The sequence below is a fragment of the Haliaeetus leucocephalus genome, unplaced genomic scaffold (genome assembly GCF_000737465.1).
Source record: "Haliaeetus leucocephalus isolate CR32 unplaced genomic scaffold, Haliaeetus_leucocephalus-4.0 Scaffold252, whole genome shotgun sequence".
Classification (NCBI taxonomy): Eukaryota; Metazoa; Chordata; class Aves; order Accipitriformes; family Accipitridae; genus Haliaeetus; species Haliaeetus leucocephalus.
The window spans coordinates 288239-312983 of NW_010972688.1; the positions used below are offsets into that span (position 1 = coordinate 288239).

Genomic DNA, 24745 nt, shown 5'->3' on the forward strand with positions numbered 1-24745 from the left:
TCCAGCAAACCTCTTCTACCCCAGCCACACAGTTTAGCAACATCCAGATCAACATTTTTCTCAGATTAAGAAAACTGGGACAATTGGGATATTAACTGCTTCCTCCTTGCATTGCACATCCCAGAGATCTGTACAGTCTGGAGGTGAGAGAAGATCTTTCAAAATATGTGGCTTTTGGAAAGTGCTGTCGTAGTGGACATCTTTCTAAATCTCACTTTTTTAAAAGACTTCCTCAGTTGTCTCTCCAGTGGTGACTTCTCCTTCGCTGCTGTCTGACATGCTTGCCCATGAATGAGATGGGAGAACACAGCCTGGCTCTGGGCTGAGATCTGTCCTCTGCTGCACTAGCACCTGCTGGAGCTGCGTGCCCCAGGGCTCGCGTGCCTCCAGGCACGAGCGGTGTTTGCTGCCGAGGTGCTGTTTTTTACATTTCTGTGAACATTTCCTCAGGTATTTTATGTTTTCCCCAAGAAAGCAGGGTTTACAGCCAAAGGGGTCTCCCAGCAGGAAGCGGGACCACTGCTTCTGGAGCTCTGCTTTCACCTGGGGGGAGAAGAAAACAGTCTGTCCACAGTGATGTCTTTTGACTACCCTGCAGTCCGCTAGCCCAAATGCTAGCTGTAAATGAGAGGGACTGTGGAAGTGCTGAGCTTCCTGCCCCTTTGGGGTGCACCTCACACCTGATGAGGTCCTTGCAGGGTAGAAACAAACTCATTTGCTAAGTTAAAGCTAAGGGTCCACCCTCTTCACTCTAACTTAGGAAAGTTTTTCCTAGCCCCTGAATCTCTGATACACTGTGATCCTAATGCATATGTGTGGGAGAGCTCAAGCGACTTTCATGTTTACAGTCTGATGAAGTGAGGAGGAGAAAAGCTCAAGGGCTGTGGAAATGAGGACCATGCAGCTTTGCCAGACTGTTGTGCTTGGGTATCTGGTTTGTTTTGTTAAAGCTTTTTATCTGGCACCCTGCCTTAAATCCTCAGCACTGAGTGTCCTGCTGCCTGCATCACCTGAGCCAGTGCTGCAGATGGAGGGCAGGCTCCAGGCCCACACAGAGGCACAGGATGTGCCCTTGCTCTAACCAGCAGGCCCTTTGGCCTGAAAGCTCAGCTGGATCAGGAGGTAGAAGGCCGAAAGAGTAACTTTTAACTGCTAATGAGAGATGCTAGCAGTTCTGTGCCCTTCATAAATGTTAGACAAGTACTCCTATATTGCAGACAAGTGCCAGCTCTCTTTTTTAAGTAGTTCTGAAATTGCTCTAGGTTTCCTTGTTAAATATTAGGAACATATGGCCTACCTTTTGTATAAAGCCCATGTTGTTTGTTTCACTGGTGTCTTTAAGAAGGTGTCCAAATTCATGTACCTGTGTCAGTGTAGGGTATACCATGCCAGCTGGCTGTGCCAGGCTCTTAAGTGCTTTATTGCAAGTAGTGGAGGTCTGCACCCGGACCAAATATAAGTGAGCTACAGACAGTGAGATTCAACTTAGAAAACATTTAAAATTAAGTGAGATTAATTCCACAGCCTACATAGCATCATTTTCTGAGGTAGCTTGTAGCAAGTCAATAAGGCAAAGGCAGCATGCAGCTGTGATGGTGATGAAGACACTGGGTTGTATGGGCAGGAGCAGAGCCAGTAGATCAAGAGAAGTGATTGTTCTCCTTTGCTCAGTAACTGTTAGACTACCTCTGAATACTGCATCTAATTTTGGGCCCCCAGTACAAACTGTGTTGATAAGCTTGAACTTAGCAGCGGAGATCAGGACTGGAGCACTTGCCCTATCAGGAGAGCTGAGTGAATGGGGCTCGTTCACGCTGAAGGCCTGAATACTGCCTATGAGGAGATCATGGAGGATATGGAGCCAGGCGCTCTACAGACATGTTTGGTAGGGACACAAGGGACAGTGATCATAAATTGAAATAAATAGGGGAACTTCTAACAGAATATATGGAAAAGATGTTTCTTCCTGAGTACAGTGAAGCACTGGAACAGAGGACCAGAGAGGTGGTGGAACCTCTGTCCTTGGTGGGGTTCAACGCTCAACTGGACAAAATCCTAAGCAACTTGATCTGAATTCAGTCTTCACCCTTCATTGGGCAGGAGGTTAGCTTTCTCTGCTGTCATGTCCTTGCATAGGAGTCATCACTGATCTGCCTAAATCTGGGCACAGAGCAAACTGAACCCCCACCTGTCCCTTGAGGCATAGCAGGAGACAACTTCCAGACAAGGAATCCCCTCACATCAATTTTAGGGATGTCCTGAGCAGTGCATGCATATAATTATTTTCTCAACATGTTGCTGTCTAAGATATTAAAGTACCTCAAATTCAGTCCCTTCACATGGACTTTAGGGGTAAACTAAGAGAGGGTTTAGGCTGGCCAAACATGAAGTCTGGGATTCCAGCTGATTAAGAGAGTGGGGTTTAGGTGGCTGACCATAAGCCTCTACTGGTATTTCAGTCACCCCAGGGTATCCATACCTCCACAGTGCTATAGCCACTCAGGCTTCAGTGGAAACACTTTGCATTTGAATCCCAAATCTGTGAGATGTCTTGCTGTTCTCTTCATAAAAAACAATTATACCTGTTCGAAAGAATGCACACGTGCTCTCGAATAAGCAGAGCTAGTCAGTGTGTTCATCCTTCTTGGTGTCATTGATATACTTTACTAATCAACTAAAAACTTTTCTCATAGCATTGTCTCTTACCTCTCCATTAGCAAAGCAATATAAAACTGCTACAAAAAAACCCTGTAAGAGAAAGACAGTAAGAGGAAAAAGTTAGAGTGTACAGGAAATAACCTGAAGTTTTAAAGATGACATTAACATTAAAGCCATAAGTATAAGCAATGTTTCTTACTTTCCAAAAAGGAAAGTAGTTGCCTGTATGTACTTATCATTGAAGTACCCATTAACTTGTTTCATATGGTGCCTTAGCAAATGTGGGGCACATTTGGTGCAGATGCTGAAGAACAGAGACTATACAACCCAGTTTCATCTTCCATGTTATCTTTATTTTGCTACCACATAATATTTTTTTTCAAACTACTGTGGGTTTACTGTGACTGCTGCTATTTCTAAATATGGTAAAACAAAAAAAATGCAACTTGGGGTTTCATATTATCCATGTACTTGTTTGAATTTGTGAATGAGACCGCTGAGAAGGATGTCATTTGGGTGCTTTTTAAAAATTAGTGATGTATTAAGTGATTAGTGCTATTTTAAGTCTCAGCTGTATCATTATGGCTATTTTGAATTGCCATTTTTCCTTTGAAATTGATTTAAATAAACACCTTTTAAAAAAAAAAATCCTAGAGATGAAACTTGTTTTAAATGAACCCCCAAATTACTCTTTCCATTTTCCTCCTCTCTGTCTGTATCTGATCTCAGATAAAACCAGCTTACGTTCATGCACCTCAGCCTAACAGTCTGGCACAGATATGCAGATTTATTACCATTGCTTCAGGAAATGCATTTCTCTGGTATGTCTAAAAACATCTATGACACAAGTTCTGATGAAGAGAATAAATACTGTTGACTATCAGTCCCAAGGCAATGTTCATATCACAAGTAAAAAAGTGTCATAACCATATATAATGCAGTTGACATAATTCAATTGTTTTCACACTCATACTTTTCCAGAAATGTTTCTGCTTTTCTCAGACAAAAGCTTAAAAATAAATTCACATACGCAGCAGCTTCAGTATTTTTTATTGTATCTAGCACTAACCGATAGCATTTTGAGCCTACTGTTAATTTTCTAGCAATCTTGAAAGGTTTGAAGCAATTAATTCCTTAAGCATATGTGCAGTAAGTATGAAAAAGAACAGTTTATCTGCCACACCAGTGGAAATGGGGGCAGGAGAAATAGCAATCACAACTGCTTTTTCCGGGTACTTTGTTTCTGCTGTATTTCATGCTTTACTTGGGTTATGGTTGCAAGATATAGGTAATTTTGATACGTCATTTATCAATGTAACTTTTAAATAATACTCTGCATCTGAATTATTTCACAGAGATATGCAAAAAAAAAAATCACAAAATGCTGTGTTCATTAGAGTTCATAATAGATGATATTTTATTAGGGGGATAAATTTTAGCATAGTAGTTACAGAAGATTCAGAAACCATGGAGAGAAGTTCTGATGGATAAATAGAAATTTAATAGCTTAAAAAGCAGCTTTTTATGCAGAAATGCTTCTGCACCTGGAGATAGTTCTCTTTTTCAGGTAGAAAGTCCGTGACAATGTCTCTACTGGGTGGTTTTTTTGTGTTCTGAGCATGAGCTCTAAATTTGGTCTCACAGGCACCACAAACAGAAATAGGATCAAAACTACACAGTGCTGTTAAGTCCTGTGACTGCTAAGCTTGATGATACCCCCTGCCAGAAATGTAGAAACTGACCAGATTAGGAGAGGACTTTGTGAATACTAGTGGCACCCCTTCTGAATGTAAGTAAGTTTGTAAATCCCTATGTGAATTTAGTTCACTGCTGCTGCAAGATCAGAACAAGCAGTGACAGGCAGAAACACTAAAATCACACCAGAAGATGGAAAATTCAGTTGATTATTCATGTTTGATGTTCATTTTATAGTCTGATTTCTTTAATGCTTCCTCATATTCACTTTTTTTTTTGCAATACATGGAACTTCATACTTAGAAATCTTTCCTGTATGCCGTGACTTCTAAGACATGGATTTTTAAAATTTTGACAGGAAAAAGAAGAACCAGAAATTGAGAACAAATGTTCATTAGCATAATAACCAATAGGAAAGAATAGATGCATGTGTAAGCCTCACAACTGTTCTTCAGTTCTATTGACAATGGCAATATGATAAATTACTCATTTAATAACAGGATTTTATTCACCAGAAACCTGTATTTTTCCTGTGGCTAACAGTCTGCATGCAGCAGTGAGCCAAGATCTTTAGATTGCTTCACTTTCTAAAGTAAAGAAGCATCATATCTACAGCAGAACTCATATTTAGAATTTGATTTTGTGCTCCTTGAAAATGTTTGAGTTAAAACCTCCAGATGAGATCCCAGAGGTAATTGTTTTTCTTTAACAGAACAGTTTAACTGCTTTTTAAAACTACTAAGAAGATTTACAGACTAAACAAATGTAGCTGTGTACAGTTTATATGCTTTTTTGCTAATCCCTTCACAAATAATGCTGTATCTAAAAAAGAGAATCTGCAATAAACATTGTCTAAGATCTTTGAGTATTTTGAAAAGAAGTTTTGCTTCTAAAGTGTGCCATGTAGCTGAGCGTGTGCATGTTCCTTTAAAAGGAATGAAGTTTGTGTTTTCTAGCAGGGATGAGTCTATATCAGATTTCTTTGTACAAGCCAGTAAATAAAATTTTCACTTAAAATGATTCTGCATTTCTTAAAATAACATCTAGTGACTGCAACCTCTCCAAGTAAGGATATGTCTAACTGAGGAACATGTAACTCAACACCATGTCAGCAGTCCCCCTTAGGGTGCTGACTCTGCATGAACTCCCTTCTGCCTGCCTGGACGTTTCTCCTCTCAAGCTGTAGTGGAAATTTTTAACTGGAGCCTCAGTAACAGTGTCAAAGCACTGATGCATACATACGCCAGAGCACTGGTGCATACAGACAGGTTAAAAACAAGGATCACCATAAATTGTGGGAAAAGTGCAATAAAGCTTTGATGAATTTATGTCTCAGACTGTAGAAGAGGGCAGACGTATGTTGAAGTAGTGAGTTAGTGAGTAGTAAGGACTTCTATCCAGAGACATTACTGGGTACCTCATTAAAGAAAGGAGACCTGGAAACTGCTGTCCTGTCTCACCAAGAAGGTCAAGGCAGGAAGATAAGGGTAAAGGACAACTTTGCTAAGCAGGTAGTTTAACAGGAGTACTACCTGAAAGAGTCATTACTCAGCAACTTCAGAACACAGATTGAAGCAGACAGCAGTGCTTTGTGCCTGCAGAATGAATGCCTGGCATGTCCAGTTCTTAATCTTTGTAAACTGGAGAGTAAATAGTTACAGTGAAACACATGTATACTTGTGCATAAGCAGCTATCTGAAAATCACCATTTAGTTTCAGTAACAGCTCACTGTGGAATTTGGACTATTTAGAATTGACCATCATAATGGACTGTGGCTCCTTCACACCTTCATGCTTGCAGCGAAGATACGAGGGCACAGACCTGCCAGAGCTGCACTCTCATTCTGTCACTACCTCAAGTTTCTGCCTACTTACACGCTACTAAGGCAGGGTGACTGAAGGGGAGTCAAGTGCATAAACATCTCCAAAACACTCTGCTGACTGTATAGATGAGAAACTTCTTTTCCACCTGCAGATGCTAGTCTATCTATCTGTTCCACCCAAGTGAGTGCTCTGACAAGTTTTCTCTTAGCTCTAGAAATTTGTTCATGAGTACAGTACTTTTTGTGAGTGCACATGTAGGAGGCCATAGTGTCACTTTGCAGATATGGTGAATGAGCACATCCTTTAGGGAAATGGAGCCCAGTGATTACCAGGAGGAAAAACAGCTCCCTGTAGAGATACGGGAGTAGGTATGAGACACAGGTTTACAGGTCTTGACCTTGCCAGACTTAAATCTCAGGAACCATGGGAGGAAAATGTGGAGATGATCTCTTTATTGCTGGGAAAAAATACCAAAAGGCCTTTAACCAGTAGGAACATGGCAAATAGAAGAATTTAAGGGTTAGGAAACTATATTCAGGGGGACCTAAATGCTGTGACCCAAGGTTGAATAGTCAGGCCTACACAAGTGCAATTTTTCTCAAGTGTCAAGTGCTAAGCTCCTGTATACAGTGAATAGTGTGGATGATGGGGCACTGGGCGCCTAGACTGGGACTCACAATGGCCCAGTAACTGGAAGCTGAAATGCAAAGCCACAAAGGAAAAAAATGACAAAGCAGAAAATGCAACTGCTTCAGTCATTCCTTGCATGAACTTAGGCACCTGTGTTAAGGACCCAGCTATAGTCAGTGGGTCAATGCGCTTTTCTTCAAAGGAGGAGAAGCTGGCTGTTGTGATATATCCCATATTTTCCTCAACAACCTGGAAGTATGAGAAATACATAGTGCCTCACCACAGGCACAGCCATGCCCTAAAGTAGTCACCCAGCTACCAGCCTCTCTGGGTAGAGGTATATCTGCGCCTTCTCTTGAATCAAGGCAGGTTAATATGGACTACTGCAATGTCTCATGAGGCCATGAGTTGAAGTAAAGGATAAGTAAGGCAAGTGCTGAGATGTTCTACTCCCTGCTCCTCTGATTACTTTAATTTTCTGTTACCTTTTAAAATCTATAGTTATTTAATGTAAATGGTATTAACACTCAGGGGCAGGTGCCGAGGCCTCAAAGTGTCCCTTTCCCAGCCAGCTGCTCTAACCACTAAGCCACAGATTTAGAGTCTCTTTCATCCTCCTTCCTCTCATTTCATTTTGCATCTTTGGTTGCTGGCTTACACAGCTTTGTTTAGGCACTTCCCTGGAACAGGTTAAACCATCTCCTAGCTGGGGCCTGTGTTGTCTCCGTTTCCCAGAACAATGCACTAACCAGGGGCCTAGTGTGAAAAAGTGGAGGTTTTTTACTCATGCCTTTTCACCGAATTCATGGTGGATTTCTATGTTTCACTTCTGATGCATTAAGTGCTTTGTTAAATTTATACTTAAACCCATGAAAGAGACAGAAGCCCCAAACTGAAATCCTCAAAAGGGTATCCCAGGTGACATCTTTGATGCCTACATGTGAACTATGGAGGCCTGAAGTATGTAGGTGTGATTTTGGCATAAAAAATGTCTTTGAGTTTTTCTCTAGGCTTGCATGGAAGTACCTCTGTTACAACTGCTGAACAGCATACAACTGAGGTGAGTCATGGCCCTGACTAATTTTTTTGTACAAGATGTGTTTTCAGTGCACTTGCTCAAGGGCATTAGTCTGGTTGGTGTACCCAGAGTGTGTCCTCTAGGCTGGAACCACACACAAAGCAGTTCCTGTTTATCCTTCACATGCTTCTTCTCACAACAAATGTTTTAATTCTGCTTGTTGTTCTCACAGTATTCAGACCTGCATCTCCTTTCATCAAACTTCCCCAAATGCCATGTAGTCTACATTCAACTTTGTTTGGAAAAAGTCCTAAAAGGAAGGACTGCCCCACAGGCCCGCTTGTGTCAGTGATGTGTCAGTCATGAACTGACTGCACCAACTACCCAAGCTAAAGTGAAGCTGATCCTTGTATCTCCTGGTACAGAGTTTTGATTGTTTTTTGGTTGTACAGTGGCATGACAACAAGGTCACCGTGGTGTGTTTGAAGTATGCTGGACATGTACTATGCACTGAAAAAGATGAGTCCAGAACCAACTCTCTCCTCAGTGTGACTGCAAAGTCAACAGATCACCTGAAAATCTTATTTTAAAAAGCCATCCAGTGCTTCATAGGAATTAACTTATGTGAACACATATTTTGAAGAGACCACTTTAATCCTGTTTTCAGAACAGGGTTCTGTGACGAACTGTCACCCAGTACCAGAGAACACAAGACACACTGTTTCTGAAGAAGTCAGACTCCTTTTTTGTTCTTTGAGACTACGATATTTTGAATATGCAGTTTGTGAATGTTTTATCTTGTCACTGTAGTGGTGTATTTAGAGACATTATAGGCTGGAGCATAATATTAAATGAGAATATTGTATATCTGTGGTATCTATAGGTGAGCAACATATATATGTGGCTCTATGACCCCTAAAACCAGCACTTGCAAAACAGTACTTACATGAAATGAGTTCATTGTCATCTGAATGAAAACTCTTATATGTCTTGAAAGTCCTTCCACCTGTTCATCAGTGATGAAGGTAAACATAAATTCATGGATCCCCAACAATGGAATCAGCACAAGTGTAGATCTTGCCAATCTTAAAAAGAAAATGTTTGATTCTAGTATTTTTTCAACATCCTTGGTGCAAAAATCAAAAATTCAGCTACAGAGAAATCATTCCAGAAATATTCCCTTAATATTCTGACCCTGGAATGGACAAATTTTCAGATACGAATTTTGGAACACACTATCAGAAAAGTCTGTACAGGTGGAAATCTTGGCTTTGGGTGTAAGGTGAAAAGTTAGGGACAAGAAATTGAGCAGGAAGGCCACTATCATCAAACTTATGCTGCTAGGTAACAGAAAAATATTTACATAGCTAAATATGAGTGATCTCTTAACAGGATTCTTAGACTTCCTATCACTGCTGAAAACTCTATGTAGCTGCATAGAAATTTTCTGCAGTACTGTCACCAGTTGTCTACTTTTTAAAAGATACAACGAGAATAATTTTTATGGAAGAGAATCTTCTTTAACAAGTCTGGGAACATGTTTGCATGGATGAAAAAAGACATCTCAAAAGAAAGTGAGTTCTGAGGAAAACTTGCAATATGAGCAATAGCTTGAATCTTTGAAAGTTTAGCAAAATTATAAGCACTAGAAAAGAGAATATAACACAAAACATTAGCCAGTGTTAAATACAGGCACTGCTGTCTTTGACTATCATCACAACAATCTTCTTATAGCAATCTGGAGAATATAGCTGAGATCTTTTGGACCTTGAATGTTGAAGGAAAATGGAAACACACTTCTTGTTAGGGATTTAATACAGCCCTGTTAGACAATAAAATAATTCATCTTAGTAAGGCAGGACTGTAGTAGCAGATGGGGATTCACAATGCTTTGATTAGAGATACTAAGAACTGGAAAGAACTGGGATGTGGAAAGCAGTTAACAAATCCTCAGGTTTCCATTGATTTAAGTGCAGTTTTCACTGCACATTTAGCTCCTTGCAGAGCAGCCTGCCCTTGCTGTTCCCACAAAGTGGGAAGATGTTTCTGCAAAGGCCAACTCCAGGACTTTATGTAAGACATGATGTACCATTAAGACTCTGGCCAAGAGAGCCCACACCAGGGCCTGGAAGACTGCAGGCTAAGAATAGTTTTCTGATTTGGGTTTACAAGAAGACCAGGGACATTCTTGAGTCAACAGTGTCTATGTCTGTGAAAAAAGGCAGATCATAAATGCTAATGTCATTTATGAATGTCCCACAAATCTTCTACACCTTCTTTTCTTTTTGAGACCTTTTGTCACACTCAAGGAAAAAATGTGTCACAGCAGCAGAGGCCACAGCTGTACAGTGAGGATTCCTGAGAGCAGTGATCTTAACACATCGCAAATCCTTGAGAAAATGCCCATAATACTCAGCACACAGGCACGGACCTGCCTTTACCTCTCAGATAAGAAAATGTTTATGGAGCCTGTTTCCCCAGATGGCTTTTCTATAGCATACTCTGAATATCTGTTACACCTGGTGGTGGTAGGTAAATGTATAATCTGCAAGGGCAAACTGGCAGCCTTCTGATGTTGCAAGAAAAAAAGAAAGGGCTAGGACTTCTTTTTTTTTTTATTACATACCTGTATTTGTAGTCATGAAAGCTCATTTGCTGAGCTTTTAGTTTGGAAATCAGCATCCTGAGAATTTTTAGGAAGATGCCAAAGTTAACCTTGAAAGAAAATATATATGGGTTACTTATAATAAATGCTATGACATTACTCATATAGCTATTAAAGAAATGCAAAATTGATATTAAACTCTTGTAAAACCTGTCACCAAATAAGCAGAATGCAGTTGTGATCAGGTCGGAACAGAAGCAGGTTATTACCACAGCTGCAGCAGATAGCACAGAGCAGCAGTGTCAGACTGCTGGTATGAACTCTCTTCAAATGAGGCAGTTAACAGAGTTTATACACCTTTAGGCCACACAACTCTTCACCAAACCATGACAGGTAAGCAGGATGTGGTAAAAACCAGCAGTGATCACAATTCTTCAGATAAAGAGGCTCTAGACAGCCAGACAAGGAAGCCCTGGGCATTCTTTTATGAATAATTCACTCCTTTGTTAATTAAATTGTGCTGATGTGGCCAAGACCCATCTGCAAATATTTCTTTCCTGAGGCCTGCAAATGCCTATGAGTTGTTAACTATTTCACTTCCACAAACCAAAAGCACTATGCAAAAAAGTTATTTAGGTTGTAAAGTTGAGAAACAGCATTGCTTTATTCAGCCTGATTTACGTATGCATTATAATACATGATCTTCCAGTACAAAATTACATTCTAATTTTAACACAGAGCACTGCTTCCTAATTATGAGGATGAACAATTATTCAGGACTACTTTTCCTGTCTTCTTTTGATGTGTAGGTATTACTGCTGGAACCCTAGTTCTTGTTCTGTGTAAAGAATCAAACACTTTTCATGCTGTTCTCCTCAAATGTGCACAGATGTATCTTTAAAACATCAAAGGGTGATAAGTGGATATTATTCCTTTAAAAAAACCTCCAAAACCAAAAAAAAACCAACTAAAGCACAGGTAGATGGAGGTACAAAGTGTAAGATCTCACCAGTTAGAGGTGCTTTGATTTGATTTTGCAGAGCAATTAGCATCAAGATTGTTACTGAGAGTATCATACTTGTTACTGGAGCTGCAACTGGAAGTGCTCAACCCTTACCCCATTGGCTGTCTGAACATTCAGAAAGCAAAAACCAGAAGACAGTAGCCAGTTGTGATATTTTGCCTAGCATTGTGTATGAACTTCGGGACAGAGACAGAGTTGGAAAGCAATTTTCTGAGACAGCATTGAACTACCTTAAGCTCAGGATCATCCTTTTTCCTCATGAAGCACCCTCTTGTCATTTACACATCTCAGTTACTAAGGTGCATGTCTTGCAGACTGTACTCTCCTGTTTTATTCTGCAGCAATAGTTCATCTTGTGCTCATCTCTTTGGACAAGTTAGGGGAGATATAGATGTGCACATGTACAAGAGGGAGTGAGTTACCTTTAAATGGATGACTCTACTGGTCTTTCCTAACTTTTAGAATTTGACTTCTCCTTTTGCTATAATTTTTTGGTTTTACAAATACAAAGAATTCATCATAGTCAACACTGTAAGACTCTTCAAAAGTAGAGCTAGTGAACATTTTCCATCCAAACTTACTTTTGTCTGGAACATTTGGTTTATTCTAAAAATGATTTTCCATTATGAACTTCCGCTTTTCACAGAAAACACTAAAACTTCATTGAAAAAGACTCATATAAGATTGAAATATTTTTACTCTTGATGTTTCATAGAAAAGACAGAATTTTCACCAGAACATGGAAGCTAAATCACAAAAATCACAGAATGGTTAAGGTTGGCAAGGACCTCTGGAGGTCACCTTGTCTAACCCTCCTGCTCAAGCAGGGCCACCTAGAGCAGGTTTGCCAGGACCATGTCCAGATGGCTTTTGAATAACTCCAAGGATGGAGATTCCACAATATCTCTCCAGGCACTCTGTGCCAGTGCTTGGTCACCCTCACAGTGAAAAAGCATTTCCTGATATTCAGAGGAAACCTCCTGTTTCAGTTTGTGCCCATTGTGTCTGGTCCTGTCACTGGGCACCACTGAAAGGAGCCTGACTCCATCCTCTTTGCACCCTCCCTTCAGGTATTTATGTACATTGATGAGATCCCCTTGAGCCTTTTCTTCTCCAGGCTGAACAGTCCTGGCTCTCTCAGCCTTTCCTCATGGGAGAGATGCTCCAGTCCCTTAATCATCCTTGTGGCCCTTTGCTGGTCTCTCCCCAGTATGTCTATGTCTTTCTTGTACTGGAAAGCCTAGAAGTGGACGCAGCACTCTAGGTGTGGCCTCACCAGTGCTGAGCAGAAGGGAAGGATCACCTCTCTCGACCTGCTGGCAATGCTTTGCCTAAGGCAGCCCAGGATACCATTCATCTTCTTTCCTCCACAAGGGCACATTGTTGGCTTATGGTCAACTTGGTGTTTGCCAGGACTCCCAGGTCCTTTTCTGCAAGGCTGCTTTCCAGCTGGGCAGACCCCAGCATATACTGGCGCCTGGGATTGTACCTCCTTAGCTGCAGGACTTTGCACTGTTCCATGTTGAAATTCATGAGGTTCCTGTCAGCTCATTTCTCCAGTCTGGAAAGGTCATTCTGGATGGCAGCACAACCCTCTGGCATGTCAGCCACTCCAAGTTTGGTGTCACCTGCAAACTTGCTGAGGGTACACTCTGCCCCATTGTCCAGATCATCAATGAAGATGTTAGATAGGATCAGACCGAGCACTGGGTGCACTGCTAGTTACTGGCCTCCAACTAGACTTCGTGCCCCTTCTGGGCCTGGCCATTCAGCCAATTTTCAGTCCACCTCATTGTCTGCTCATCCAACCCATACATTGAATTGATCATTACAATGGCTATGCCATGGTCCCTAAGTCAGCGATTTTGAAGGTCTAAACAGGGTGATCCTATCATAAGTACTGATATTATGAAAATTATCTCCTACCCCACATTAAAAATGTAAAACTATTTAGTAGCAACCTGGGATTACAGCTAGAAACAGCCATTTCAATATAAAATCTGAAATGTTAGCTATGTGAAGAACTCTAGTACTTAATTTCTTATCTAATGTGGGACAAAGAAACCAAAATGGTACATGGAGTTTTAAAGATCAGTGTTAAGAACTACATCTGTCATAGTCTCTTCCAGTTCTCCACCACCAAACTCAGATAAGGACTATCTTTTTGACGTACTCTGAAATTTCTGGATGGCAATAATATATATAAAACTCAGGTGCCATCATTCTTTTCCAGGCTGTCTATAGATGAGTAGAGCTGCTCAGGAAATAGCAACGTATAAGCTAGCATGGTGCTTTCTTCATGACTCTTTTCATTATATTTTAAACAAAACAGGACTGTGGAATAAGGTTCAATAAGATCAAAAAAAGGAAATATGAACTTTGCATTTCTGATGTTTCACAAGAAAAAGGTTAGGAACTTTTGGCCTGTACACCAACTTATACCCTATGAGGACGAGGTCCAGCTGCAGTACCTGGCTTTTATAATCCATGCATAACCATCATTAGGTAGTGCTGACGCACATTTCACCAGTGGATTTTAGATAAATTTGCTGAATTATATTCAAGAACAGGATATTGAGAACATCCTGTCTGGTTATTACATGATCTCACTCTGGGTCTCTAACCCCTTCATTTCTGCCCACTATGTATTTCTCTTGCCTCCATACTGTGTCTGTCCCTCTATTCAATTAATCTTGCTGAGCATCCTCTTAATTCCTCTTCACCACTCTTTGCTCCTTCTTCTTCCCCATTTGTAGTCACATCTGATGTCCATTATCTTGCAATCTGATATCATCCCTTTTGCTTAACCTTTCAATTTCAGTTCTCATTGATTCCTTCCCTGCCTTTCCCATAGTATCAGTGGTGGAGTCACACTGACGCTGATCAAGCCACAGAAGGAATCTCCCCACATTCAGTTCCACTGCCGGCCACCGTCATGTACACTGGCAAACTGGATTCTGTGATATCAGGTCTGCACATATATTTCCTGTTTGCCTTAGGAGTAATTTCCAAGTAAAGGTCACTCAGTATGATCCTGAGGAACAATCACAGACAGAATGTTCTGCAATGTAACAGCAATGGGATGTCTTAGTGACAGTTATTCAGAAAGTTTACAGCCCCTTCTAAAATGAGTGTTGGTATCAAAACACACAAGAAGCAATGGGTGAAGATATGTGAGTTCCTTCACCACTTCAAGGACTCAATACTACAAGACTCAACAGACAGGCAATTAGGTTTAAGAAAGCCATCCCAGGAAGAAGCTGAGCCTGGTCCTCTATACACATTGCTGGGAGGTGAAACAGCTTCAACTGTCCTCTAGGTGCTGCTTGTTCTTCTGTAGAAAGATGTCCATGAAGTCTAACTGGTAATGCTGTATCTTTTAGACTTTTTCTATATTTTCTAATATTTAATGACTATAAGCACTGGTAATGATCAGAGGCTACATGCTTAGAATAAATTAAACTGCTGGGGCTATTTGTATCTGTGAAATAACACCAAGGCAGAAGATTTCCAAATGTAATATAAAAAACCAAGGATTAAAAATTATGTTAGAGGAATAACATATATGTGTGTCTATCTATTTACATATAAATCTAAGGTGACTTCTCTTTTTGCCAACTTTAGTTAGAGGGATTTTTGAACAAAAGTTTATCCCTTCTGTCACTTTACGTCCACCTTGATATTTCTGTGTATTGGTCTGTAGTAGGAAACTATATCTTACTTGTTCCCAAATGTCAAAGGACAAAAATGTCACTAATTACAATGAAAAATGAAGGAAAAAAACCCAGGAAAATGTATTTTCCCCTAATTTTGGGTGATGATGACAGGAGCTCTCCAAGTAGTGGCATGAACATCTGAATTAAGGTTAGAAAGTTATCTTTAGAAATTTCTTTATATCTAGCCTGAACTTCATATGTTACAGCTTTTGTCTATTTTTTACCATCCTTTTGCTGTACCCTTCTAGCCCCATATGCCTCCATTGTTATTGCTACTGAAGACAGCAATTGGATCCCCTCTTAGCCTTCTCTTCTTAAGTCTGAACAACCAAGTTCTCTCAGCCTCTTCTTGTACATCATGTGCTCCAGGTCCCAATAGTCTTGATGGCCTCTGCTGGACTGTCTCAAGTATGCTAACATCTTAAAAATGGATATAATATTCCAGATGGGCATTCACAAGTGCTGAACAGAGATGAATAATCTCTTCCTCTAACATGCTGTGTTCTTGTTGTAACATGCAATCTTGACATTACTTCTCTTGCTAAAAACAGTGGTTCACATCCTCAGTTCTTTGCACTGATTTACACCAGCAAAGTTTATGCCCTATTGGGTCACTGGCTAAAAGGAAATTGTGCAGAAATAGCTTAATTAAAAGATATTTTAAAATTACTGATTGTGTCCACCCAGTCCTAGTCTTCAAATTACTTCGGAATGCGTTCCTGGCTCTTAGGTCTGTTTAATTTCCTGTTATTTAGGGGACTTGCTCTGAGTTGAGCATACTATCATCAGTGAACTTAATATTCTTACAACAAAAGCAAAACACTCGATCTCTTTGATGTAACAGAAATGCTATTATTTCTTTCTGCTGGTCATGTTCTACTAGCTGTGTATTTTCTGCTCAGGCCCTCAAAAACTAAACTAAAGATTGAGTCTTCTTTCAGAATTAGACATATCCAGGAAGAAATTTGTTCAGATCCCCTCAGGTCTGGACTTCATCCATCTTGACCGTTCCCTCAGTTTTGAGACAGTTTCAGTCTTTCTTAATGCTTTCTTTTGGCTTTTGCCTCCTCTCACCTCTCAGGCCTTTTTGCTTTCTTTTCTGGCTCTTCTCTCCACTGCAATGGTTTGTTTGTTTGTTTGTTTTTGATAGAGAGTTCTTCATTGTCCTTCTAATTATTTACTTTTTTTGATGGCTAATAAGTGTGTTTCTCTGTTTCACAGCTCAGTTCCAACTATGCCCACTTTCTCTCTCACACGGTTCTCTCCAACTCAGCAGCAGCAAAACAAAGTCCATTATTTCTTCTCTAAAGTTTTAACTTCCAGATCTTTTCTCAGTGTGACAGAAACCAATACCTCCCTTTCCAACTGATGCATTGAATGTATCAATTCCTCAATATTACACTTTGAGCAATCCTTCTTTTACTTCCCATACACAGTAGCATGAGTAAGGTACATTTCTCCTCTACAACATTTGCTGTCTGTCTAGCTAACAAAATCACTTATTGCTCTAATCCTTTTATGCCTTGCTGACTGTGTGGGAATATAAGGTATTCTGGACACAAACCATAGTCCCACCTATCAAAATTCTGTGTTCATAATTATGTCCTCATGAGTTGTTTTGATCATGCTATTTCTGTCTCTTCATTATCACCGCATTTCAGGTGTATGCTTTTTTGCATTTGTTTAAGAAAAAAATTCATAACTCAGTCTTGTAATGCTATGCTTCATTTTTTTTCATTAAATGAATGTTTTCTACTCCTGACCATCAGTACATATGTTGCTATTTCTCTTCATCCTTGTTATCATAAGATCTTCCTCTATAGAGAATTAGGAGCTTTCTAGTGGTGCTCACCACATGGTAGCACTCTCCTAAGTAACCTGCTTACTGAGAAAATGAGGGTAAAAATATAAGTAAAATATATGAGAAGCAAAAGGCTCCATCTTTTGTATAGATGGAGCTGTGCAGAATTTACTGCACAGATAAACAGCAGCGTTTTGAGATGCTGACACTGAAATCTTTGCTGTTTGTAGATAGACAGAAAGGAAGCTACACCCATCCACCCACAGTAAGAAACTTCGTTTACAATTTTTTCTGTCTCATCTTTTCTAATCCAAGAATTGGATTATACCTGGAGAAAGGGTCACAAAAGACAATCACACTTGTGCATGTTATTAGGAACAGATGAAATAATTCTTACTGCAATGGAGAACAACACTGGTATTCGGATGATCCACCAGATTCCCATGTGTTCATTTGTTGCCCAGCACCTGAAGAATAATTTAAAGTATAATTACATTATTTTCATAGATAAAAATTAGAAAGCTTACATAACCTATATATATATTTCAAAAGGAAGTTGACAAAGTTCAACTTTTTCAGGTAGCACCCAGGAGAAATTGAGTGAAACTAGGAAGAGTCCATCAACAACTGTAATTGTATTTATTCTGAAGTTCTTTCCACCAGAAAGTTGAGAGAGGTTTCCCTAGACTGCAAGCTTCAGAACTATCTGGCAAACTCAGTCTTTCGATCCACACAACTGTACATGGCACCAAACCCTCATAATGGAATTCATCTTACTCAAATTTATCTGTCTGAAACTGGAAGCTGGAAACAGGTAAACTATGAATTGTGACCATGGTTCTTGACCTGCTAAAAAGTATGGATACTGTTTCCTTGAAGCTGTTGCCTTTTCTCCTGCTCTAACCTTCTAATTTGTCCTATGCACATGTTCCTTCTTGCTAATTAGCCTGAAACTCTGTAGGTCTTGGCTTGTCATTTACTGTCTATATAACATCTAACTCTATGAAACTGTAATTATGATTTGGTTCCTGATGTTGTTGCTTAATAACTATATTGGTGTTCCAGACAAAACTCTCTAGGAACCATGAATAATAAAGAGGAAGAAAAGAAATCATACATAAACCCCAAAGTTTATGTGATGCCATTAACAGCATCATTGGAGACCAGAAGACTGGAAAACTGATGCTTACTAGTGCAAGTTACTCTGATTCATTCACTGAATACTGAACACAATCATTTAATCTCAGCTTTTAGTGAATATCAGTTTTTGTCATTATTCCACATAACAACTTTTTTTTTTTTTTTTTTTTTTTCAAAATGGCAGTGAATACTAATTAAACTCAAAGTGTAGATGGTCTCCAAGGAAAGCACTGGTCTCCATTTCTTACTAACAAGATGCTCTCTGTGAAGATGTTTGTGCTGAAAATTTGCTTATGTAAGTGGATGAACATTGGATGCAATAGCTTTCATTTCAGGAACAGCAAATGTTCATTCTACTTCTTGATTTATGCATAAGTAAATCTAAGAATTCCTAGAAGTAGCTTAACGTAAAAGTACTAAAATTAACCTAGAAAATGTAACAAATACTAATAGGTGCTGTATAATCTTAATATAATCTAGTAGGGAATACTTGTGTCAACTACTGTCAAGGGCTTCCAGAAAAATTAAGCAAACAGAAAGCCAGTATTCTAAGGCACATTTTATTTAGTAACCTACCCTGTGTTCTCCAGTTTTGATCTGCTTATTCCCCAAGGGCCAACAAACAGGATAGGAACAACTGAAAAGAAAAGGAGTCAATTACAGCCAAGCTTGCAGAATGGTTCATACAAAACACAGATATGTTACAGTAGTGTGTGGTGCCAAGACACATGCTTTTCGGTCTTCTATTTAAAGTTGTGCAAAAATCAACCTGATCCTGGCTTTCCCCATTTGTAAGTCTAATACAAAATGAAATATCATTGTATAGTTGAATCTTGTATTTTCAGACTGATATATACATATATATACACACATACACTGCTGACCTGTCCAAATCTTCCAAATTCCTGATCCTGAGAATTCAAAATAATTGGCACTTGAGGCCTCACAGACTGCCTAAGGCACCAGTTGTTAACATTTTTATTTGTTGAACCTTAAAGAGTTTTCAGTGGAGGCATGGAACTCTGTCTAGTTAATTAAAACAACAGACAAAGACTTGTTTACCTGGCTTACCTTTCTTGGACACCTTAAATATAATCCATGGTCCCCATTGCCCTATTGTTGCTCCCCCTCTGGGAGATCATAGACTGCAGACTGAAAAAAAAAACCCTGAAGTAAAGGATTACTACACTATTCCAGTGGTCTACAAATGTGCAGACACAAGCTTCAATAACAAGCACAAGGCACGTAAGCTACAAAAGGCAGGTGTTTGACTGGATTCTCAGCCCAATAACACACAGGAGATTTTCTGGTGGATGAGGAAAAGAGATGTGGGTCACTGGGACCAGAACAGGATCTATTCAGGATTCTGGGACACGAGCTACGGTCATGGGGACAGTTGGAGTGTGGCAATACAGGGAAAGGCCCAGAATCAATATATTCTCAGAGATAATAGACCTCTGAGTGGGTAAAATGAGGAAAGAGAGAGAAAGGGTCTCACTTGGGTGGGAGATGGCATTGGTGCAACAAGTAAGTCTGAGAGAACAATCAAGGCATGGATCACTAGGGAAGGGAGCTACACATCCAGGGGAATATGAGGTTGTCCCATGGGGAAAGATGACACCAAGGAGGATGAGGTAATGTTATCAAGTGCAGTTCCTGGACAGTAGCTGAGGAACTGTGTCTCAGTAGGTGTAAGCATGGTTCTCCCCTGCTGCGTCAGCAGCAGCAGTACTACAAATATCTGTAAGATAGGTGCCAGATGTCCCATCTTAGTAGTAATTCTAATAAATATAAATAAGAAATTAAGCTAAATAGTGGGAAAAGACCTTTAGGAAATCGGTGAATATGACACATATGAATATGAGAGCAATGAAGGGGACTGACAGGGAGATGATCATTAATATTTATGCTCTCACAGTAGCGAGCAAATTTCTGAACAGACTTGTCTTACTGTAGTTTGAAGAAGGAATAAAATGATTAGTCCCTGTTCCAACAATCTGGTGATCAAAGCAACAAATGGATTTAGAAAGGTGGGAAGAGTGAGGAAGCAAGGAGACAACACTAACCAGAGCAAAAGACAGTGGTCTTGGTGTGTCAGAAGCCTGTATGTTAATACAACCATATTAATACAACACAAGGGATCTTTAAAGAGGATTGTGAGAGGGAACAGAGAAATCAAGGCATGGATGGTGAGAAGGACCCTCTAAAGTGTAAGGTGCAGCAGAGGAGAAAGCCCAAAGGCTTGACAATGGACAATGAAATGTGGTGTTATGCTTTTACATAAACTTTTAATAGATGAGGAAGGATGGGAATGAGTGTGAAAGTGAAGGAAAGTAGTTAATGCCTAATGAGGAAGAAGCACAAGAGGAAAAGGAGGGATGTCAAAAATAGGATAGCATGTTCAGTAAAGCCAGGAAAAAAGGATGCTGTAGAAAATAAGGCAAGTTCCAATGTGACTGTATCTAGAGATGCATGAAAGGGTTAAGGTAATATCCTACTTCTCTTAAACATTGAAATAATTCACTCTTCAAATGTACTTGTCTTCTTCCTTTGGTTCTAGAGAGAGTCTCAATATTAGTTACCTAAACTTAACCTTGTTGGATAAAATGAATCCCCTCCTCCATCAAGTAGACTAAACTAAAGATTGTAAGAAACTACCTGATTGTAATAAACCACAGGAAGTCTTGTATGAAAACACCACTCAGAGCACTCAATAAACACAGCATACTGGGAGAGCAGAGGAACGACAAAGGTTGGGAGATGGCATGAGGATGAAAAAATTAAGAATTCTCTTTTAATCACATGGAGCTTGACTTCATAGTTAAATAATCAGGAAAGTGTTAATTTTGTTAATATTAACTACTCGATTTCCCTGTAAACATAAATAAGTTGGTCTGGAATACTTGGGACTCATCATTGACTGTGCAGAGAAGGGTACAGGGATATATTTTAGCTTCTTTTTTATCAAGATTCTTTACCCTGAGAAACTAGACTTGGTTTGGGACAAGAACAATTTTCTGAAACAATTCTAACCAGCAAATTTCTATCAAGGTACGAAAATGCAATTATTTGAATAGTCCAGTTTCTGTTTTGTATTTGTCCTGACAAAATATTACCCTCCACAGAGATGTTGCAATATGTACCTAGATTAGTCACCATATCTGAGCTGTAATATACTGGTATATATGTACATGTCCTTCTCAGCTTAAATGTGTGAGTGGTTTTGGTGAAAAAAGATTTCATACGTGGAATTTCACATCTGCCTTGGAACCTGAAAGAACTGCATTTGAGTATCTAGTATTGCCTTTGAGGTACCATGTTGCAGATTATCGATGACTAGTTTGTTTAGGCTTTCCTTATCTCTTCTTCATAGGTACTGATTTCCAATAAATTACTATGTTAACTTGATGAAGTTAAACTTCAACTTGACTTGAAGGTCAATGCTTCTGTTTCAGATGAGAAAAAAAACCAACTGTTTTTTTTCCAAGTATTCCATAAAACATGCCTTTCCCTATTGTACATGCTTCCTCAGTTAAAAGCAATGATTTTCCCTGAAGCTCCTTTCTGATCTGATATCAAAATGTCAGGTTATGCTATACAATGAAATAATTTTGGTTTAAAAAATAGATCAACCTTTTTGTTTTAAACATGAGAATTGAAACCTTCCAAAGGTTACAGCACTTGCTTTGTATGCATGGACTGACATTTCTGAAAACATGTGTGTTTCCATTGCAAACACCTCTATCTAATCCTTGTTCTGTACTCTCAGCTCTTTCCGTATTATTAAATTGTTGTCATGTTGATCAGTAGCGAAGGCTCTGCATTTATCATCAGGGCCTCAGAACTCCTCAGTTTCTCATGAGCCTAGACTAAAACAACCTGAATTTCTTAACCTCTGGAGATATGCTAGTTTTTATCTGGTCTTTAAAGAACCAAGAGGTGTGAGGTGCTAAACAGTCTGTTAGAGGTTTTCTATTGTTACAGGAAGCTAAATAAAATCTTGGTTTGGATTTAAAACTGTAAAACAAGAGGAAAAGAGCATAGGTGTTCTTACCTTTAACAAAAGGAAAAAATATCAACTATGAGTTTTACATTCACTTGTAACTGACTTAATACTCCAAAATTAAATGTGTCACTGAAAAAATTACTGGGTCTGAGTACTTTTTTATTGATCTGTGATAACAAAATTACACAATGCACAAAGTGAAGCAATCTGTTGTACTGACATCTTCAGAACAATACATACAATACTGTCTCATGCATATTCAAAATCTGCTTCAAATGCTATAAGAGGCAGAAGTCAGATATCTTTTAATCTTGTCAGTAGTAGTAAACACAAGCCATTTCTATAAAAGAGAGTTAAGGTTTCTGGGTTCTTCAGTGGACCTTTATTCTTTCAGACCAGATAGTTTTGCCCTAAATTAAGTTATCTTGTGTACTTCAACAGGGTTTTATATCACACTTTTGAAACTTTTTTGCTCAGGTTTCCCCCATGTGGTATTTTAGATGTTGAAGTCCTGTTTCAGATCTTGCTTTAAGCATTGACATTTTTCTACAGCAATGGTTCTTCGTTAATAAATTAATACAGTCATATTAGAAAAGCATGAAAAATTACCTCATCTGAAATTCATTTAGTTCTCAAAATTTCTCCAGTAGGCTTTTTTTTTTTAGATGCTATCCAATTCCCATTTAAAATTCAAGAGGTAAGGTAGATGTCAAAGAGAATTAAAGTGAACTGTCTTCATTCCCTGTGATCGTTACAGAGCCTGGTACAACTTTTAGACAACTAAAACTGAATGACATGAATTACTGTCAAATTGACAGGGAATTTGCCACAGCCTCGATAACAATAACCAAAAATTTCCTTTAAACATGTAAATATTGTAGCATTCCAACTGTAATGTTTATAATTTCAATCTCAGCTGCCATTTGCTTCAGCTATTTATGTTTGAGTTTAAACACCTCTTTAAAATCATACCTCATCCTTGGTAGATAATTTTAGCACAGTGCAGCACAGCAAATGTGGAATAATATATTTACAACTACATAATCATCCACCACAATAAAATCCTTCTAAAAATCACTTTTCCTTTTTTTTTTTTTTTAAGTGGGCTATACACTACAGTCCCACAGTCCTGGATACACAATTTTATATTTGACAATATAGTTCAGTAGACATAGATGTGGTGATAGTGAACCAGCTTGTAAAACCATACATTGATAAAAGTTTTACAGTCAGAAGTTCTTATGACCATCCACCTTATCCTCCTCCTTAACTCAGGCCACTGGGTTTGAATCAATAAGTCATAGAATCATAGAATCATTTAGGTTGGAAAAGACCTTCAAGATCAAGTCTGCAACAAACCTACATGCTGTCTAAGAGTACATTTCTTATCTTCATTTAAAACCTCCAAAGGCCTCCAAGTTGTACAGGTAGCTTTTGGATGATTATTGGAAATTGGGAAACCTTGATTTTCTCCTTTGTCCAGGCAAGATGCAGAATTATGCTGAGTAAGCAATAAACATATTGTCAGATTACATGACATAATCTACACAAAATTGTTCAAGTGCGTGTAACTAAATTTGCATTGTCTTTATTCCATGTAAAATGCCTGAAATACAGGACCTGAATAATGCAATGTTTCAGATTGTTCTCTAACTTAAAACACACTTTAGAACTTTAAGGTGAGCTAGGAAGGTGAACATAAAAAAGAAAATTGTTAATGTTTAGACATCTTTGCTATGTAGGTGCTCTATTACAAAGGAAGAAAATGAAGTGGCTGATAGTACCATAGTATTCAGTGGTGACAGAAAATACAGCCAAATACAGTCAAATTTCTTCTTGTTCCATCCACTAGGCTACTGTTTTCTTATTAAACAATTCACCCATTTCCTGTATCTGCAGGTCAAGCTGAACTGCAATGAATGTATCACTGCTGGTATACCTTTATTGACAATTGCTGACTTCAAAACAAAGAAACAAAAAAGAGTTCAGATTTTTTCTTTCATCATTACAAACTATCCACCACTGACTCAAAAAAGTACCACAGAATCAAGAACTTGCAAATTATTATGTACTTACCCCATCCTATCACAATATATGTCTGTAGCAGTCGTCTTTCAGAAAGTACAGCAGTTATCAGTAACGTATGCAGATAAATTCCTTCTACTAATAGCCAAAAATAATTTGCCCCAACAAAGTAATGCATGAAAAACTGTGCAGTCCTGCAAATGATTACAATCTGTAGAAATGAGAGACCAGGGATCATTGTTAATATATAAAAGCTCTGACAAATTCTGGTTTTCTCTTGTTACTTTAGCAACCATTTTGAAACTAGCACATGATCGTGATATAACTGTGGTTCAGTGACATACCTCACAAGACTCTCCTTGCTGCTTGGAATAGACTGGTGGGGAGTGCAACTATTTAAAGGATTCTACATTGTCGGAGAGTTTGAGTGGAGGTGACAAGTAGGAAAAGACAGTGATAGTGTAGGCTAGGGTATGTGTTCTTTGTCATGATCTGCACATTAGAATTTTTACTGATGAGCTATTAAAATAACAGTCACCATTAACATCTTGCAGGTAATTTTGCTTGTTGACATGGACAAACTATATTCATACACCATCAGGC

The 24745-nt window shown here is 39.0% G+C and overlaps 1 protein-coding gene across 1 annotated transcript in view; it reads right to left on the reverse strand.

Moving 5' to 3' along the window:
* Positions 1 to 219: 219 nt before the first annotated feature.
* Positions 220 to 24745, reverse strand: part of GLP2R (glucagon-like peptide 2 receptor) — a 45440-nt gene continuing 20914 nt past the window's right edge. Inside the window, exons 7-13 of the mRNA XM_010568755.1 lie at positions 24194 to 24353; positions 18688 to 18748; positions 17369 to 17438; positions 10452 to 10540; positions 8772 to 8910; positions 2707 to 2748; positions 220 to 543 (exon numbers count right to left, since the gene is read on the reverse strand). Coding sequence (XP_010567057.1) covers positions 220 to 543; positions 2707 to 2748; positions 8772 to 8910; positions 10452 to 10540; positions 17369 to 17438; positions 18688 to 18748; positions 24194 to 24353 — 885 coding nt within the window. The remainder of the gene's footprint in view (positions 544 to 2706; positions 2749 to 8771; positions 8911 to 10451; positions 10541 to 17368; positions 17439 to 18687; positions 18749 to 24193; positions 24354 to 24745) is intronic.